This window comes from Tupaia chinensis, unplaced genomic scaffold (genome assembly GCF_000334495.1).
Source record: "Tupaia chinensis unplaced genomic scaffold, TupChi_1.0 Scaffold000664_1, whole genome shotgun sequence".
Classification (NCBI taxonomy): Eukaryota; Metazoa; Chordata; class Mammalia; order Scandentia; family Tupaiidae; genus Tupaia; species Tupaia belangeri.
This window is the reverse complement of record NW_006160186.1, coordinates 38,906-39,543: the sequence shown is the minus strand read 5'-3', so window position 1 is coordinate 39,543 and position 638 is coordinate 38,906. Positions and strand designations below refer to the sequence as shown.

General features: G+C 58.9%; 1 protein-coding gene across 1 annotated transcript in view; it reads right to left on the bottom strand.

Annotated features, from left to right (window-relative positions):
- Nucleotides 1–103: 103 nt before the first annotated feature.
- The window catches only part of LOC102490969 (golgin subfamily A member 2), a 2,683-nt gene continuing 2,148 nt past the window's right edge, over nt 104–638 (bottom strand). Inside the window, exons 3-4 of the mRNA XM_006159926.3 lie at nt 409–547; nt 104–312 (exon numbers count right to left, since the gene is read on the bottom strand). Of these exons, the coding sequence (XP_006159988.1) occupies nt 104–312; nt 409–547 (348 nt within the window). The remainder of the gene's footprint in view (nt 313–408; nt 548–638) is intronic.

Sequence of the window (638 nt, the reverse complement as noted above, 5' to 3'; positions counted from 1 at the left end):
GCCGTTGCCTGGTGAGGAGAGGCTTCGCCTGGTGGTGAGAGGCTTCGCCTGGAGGTGTGAGGCTTGGCCTGCTGGTGAGAGGCTTGGCCTGGTGGTGAGAGGCTCAGATGACCAGGATATTCAGCTCATCCCTCTCAGTCTGGTAGAAGGGCATGCAGGGGTTGCTGCCCAAACCAGCACACTCCTGTGGCTTCTTCATGTCAGGCAACAGCTGTTCTGCCTTCTCTCCAGTGAGGTTCCCAGCAAGAGATCCCATCATGGCTTGGCTTTGTGCAGGTGGCACAGGGTCAGCGAGGCTGATCTCGGGATGGTCTGTGTACACAGAGGGACAGGCTCAGTGCTACGGGCCTTCACACTCCTGCTGCCTTCCCAGCCCACCCTGTCCCAGGGTGCTACTCACTAGTCAGCCGGTCTGCAGCTCTGAAGTCCTGCAAGGCTGGCAGAGCTGGTGTGGGCGCCAGGAAAGGGCTCTGGGCAGAGGCCAGGGACACTCGGTGAATTTTCCCACAAGTTGAGGCACCGTGTTCTGCACCTCCTGCAGCTTCACCTGGAACAAAACATCTTGAGCACACTTCCTCTACCTCAACACTGCCCCCAGAGATGATGCTCAATGCCCCACTTCTACCCTGGCCCTGGAA